This window comes from Vitis riparia, chromosome 3, assembly GCF_004353265.1.
Source record: "Vitis riparia cultivar Riparia Gloire de Montpellier isolate 1030 chromosome 3, EGFV_Vit.rip_1.0, whole genome shotgun sequence".
NCBI lineage: Eukaryota > Viridiplantae > Streptophyta > Magnoliopsida > Vitales > Vitaceae > Vitis > Vitis riparia.
The window spans coordinates 13,068,776-13,070,913 of record NC_048433.1 but is presented as its reverse complement, the minus strand read 5'-3'; the positions used below and the strand labels follow the sequence as shown (position 1 = coordinate 13,070,913).

The window sequence follows — 2,138 nt, the reverse complement described above, 5'->3', positions numbered from 1 at the left end:
TTGGTGAATTCCAATTTGATTCATTAGAGATGATTGATTTGAGTATGAATGAGTTACATGGGCCAATTCCAAGTTCAATATTTAAGCTTGTAAACCTTAGATCTCTTTATCTTTCTTCAAATAACTTGAGTGGCGTTTTGGAGACAAGCAACTTTGGAAAACTTAGAAATCTTATTAACCTTTATCTTTCAAACAACATGCTCTCATTGACCACCTTTGGCAATTCCAACTCCATTTTACCTAAGATTGAGAGCATAGACCTTTCAAACAATAAGATTAGTGGAGTATGGTCGTGGAATATGGGAAAGGATACACTGTGGTACTTGAATCTTTCTTACAACTCGATAAGTGGGTTTGAGATGCTTCCATGGAAAAATGTAGGAATTCTAGATCTTCATTCCAACTTGTTGCAAGGAGCACTTCCAACTCCTCCAAATTCTACATTTTTCTTTTCAGTCTCCCATAACAAATTGAGTGGAGGAATCTCACCTTTGATTTGCAAAGTGAGTTCCATCAGAGTTCTTGATTTGTCTAGTAACAACTTGAGTGGGATGCTTCCTCATTGTTTGGGGAATTTTAGCAAAGATCTATCTGTTTTGAATCTACGAAGGAATCGATTTCATGGCACCATTCCTCAATCATTTTTAAAGGGCAATGTTATTAGGAATCTTGACTTCAATGATAATCGATTGGAAGGCCTAGTACCTCGATCTTTGATCATTTGTAGAAAACTTGAAGTTCTAAACCTTGGGAATAATAAGATAAATGATACATTTCCCCATTGGTTGGGTACTCTTCCAGAGTTGCAAGTCCTTGTTTTGCGCTCTAATAGTTTCCATGGTCAAATAGGGTGTTCCAAACTCAAATCCCCATTCATGAGCCTAAGAATCATTGATCTTGCTCACAATGATTTCGAGGGTGACTTGCCTGAAATGTATTTGAGAAGTTTGAAAGGAACAATGAATGTAGATGAAGACAACATGACCAGAAAATATATGGGGGGCAATTATTATCAAGATTCTGTAATGGTGACAATCAAGGGGTTGGAGATTGAATTTGTGAAAATCTTGAATGCTTTCGCAACAATTGATTTATCGAGCAACAAATTCCAAGGAGAGATTCCACAGTCCATTGGCAATCTTAATTCACTTCGAGGGCTCAATTTATCTCATAACAACCTTACAGGACACATTCCATCATCTTTCGGAAATTTGAAGTTGCTTGAATCACTGGACCTCTCTTCAAACAAGCTAATTGGGAGTATTCCTCAACAATTAACAAGTTTAATATTTCTTGAAGTTTTGAATCTTTCCCAAAACCATCTCTCTGGATTTATACCTAAAGGTAACCAGTTTGACACTTTTGGAAATGATTCATACAACGGGAACTCAGAGTTGTGTGGATTTCCATTGTCAAAGAAATGCATAGCTGATGAAACACCGGAGCCTTCAAAAGAAGAAGATGCAGAGTTTGAAAATAAATTTGATTGGAAATTCATGTTGGTGGGATATGGATGTGGATTGGCGTATGGATTGTCTCTTGGGGGTATCATTTTTTTAATTGGGAAACCTAAATGGTTTGTCTCGATTATTGAAGAGAATATTCATAAGAAGATCAGAAGGTGTAAAAGGAGTACTTGTCGGCAAGGAGCAAGAAGAAACTGACTCATTACACTCCCATTTTATTATGTGTTGCATGTTACATGACTTTTACATTCTTATGTCAACAAATAATCTATATTGTCATTATACAAATGTAATATTGTTTATAAAGTTAAAATAATGTCTTGTTTCCTTTTTATTTTTATTTTTATTTTTATTTTTTGGTTTTGTGATAATGCAATATTCATTCATTTAGTATTTTTCCAATCAATATGGTAACTTAAAATTCAAAAAGCAATTGTCATATTTTAGAAACCATACACTAATGAATAAATATTAAAGACTTAAGAGGCATTTGGATACATTTCCATTTTTTATAAAAACAAGCGGTAACATTGTATGTACGACTTTAGTTGTCCTTGATCACTTTTTAAATGACAATTAGTCTTCTCACCAATAGGGATCCAAATGAGTGAGACCCTTGGTTCAACCGACAAATAACAAATCATTCAATTATTCCAATTGACATGGTTCCAA

At 34.5% G+C, this 2,138-nt stretch overlaps 1 protein-coding gene across 1 annotated transcript; it reads left to right on the top strand.

Moving 5' to 3' along the window:
- Nucleotides 1-299: 299 nt before the first annotated feature.
- LOC117910957 (receptor-like protein 33) lies at nucleotides 300-1,664 on the top strand. Its single transcript, XM_034825132.1, has one exon. It carries the CDS (start codon nucleotides 300-302, stop codon nucleotides 1,662-1,664), a length of 1,365 nt encoding a protein of 454 aa, XP_034681023.1.
- The last annotated feature ends 474 nt before the right edge of the window (nucleotides 1,665-2,138 follow it).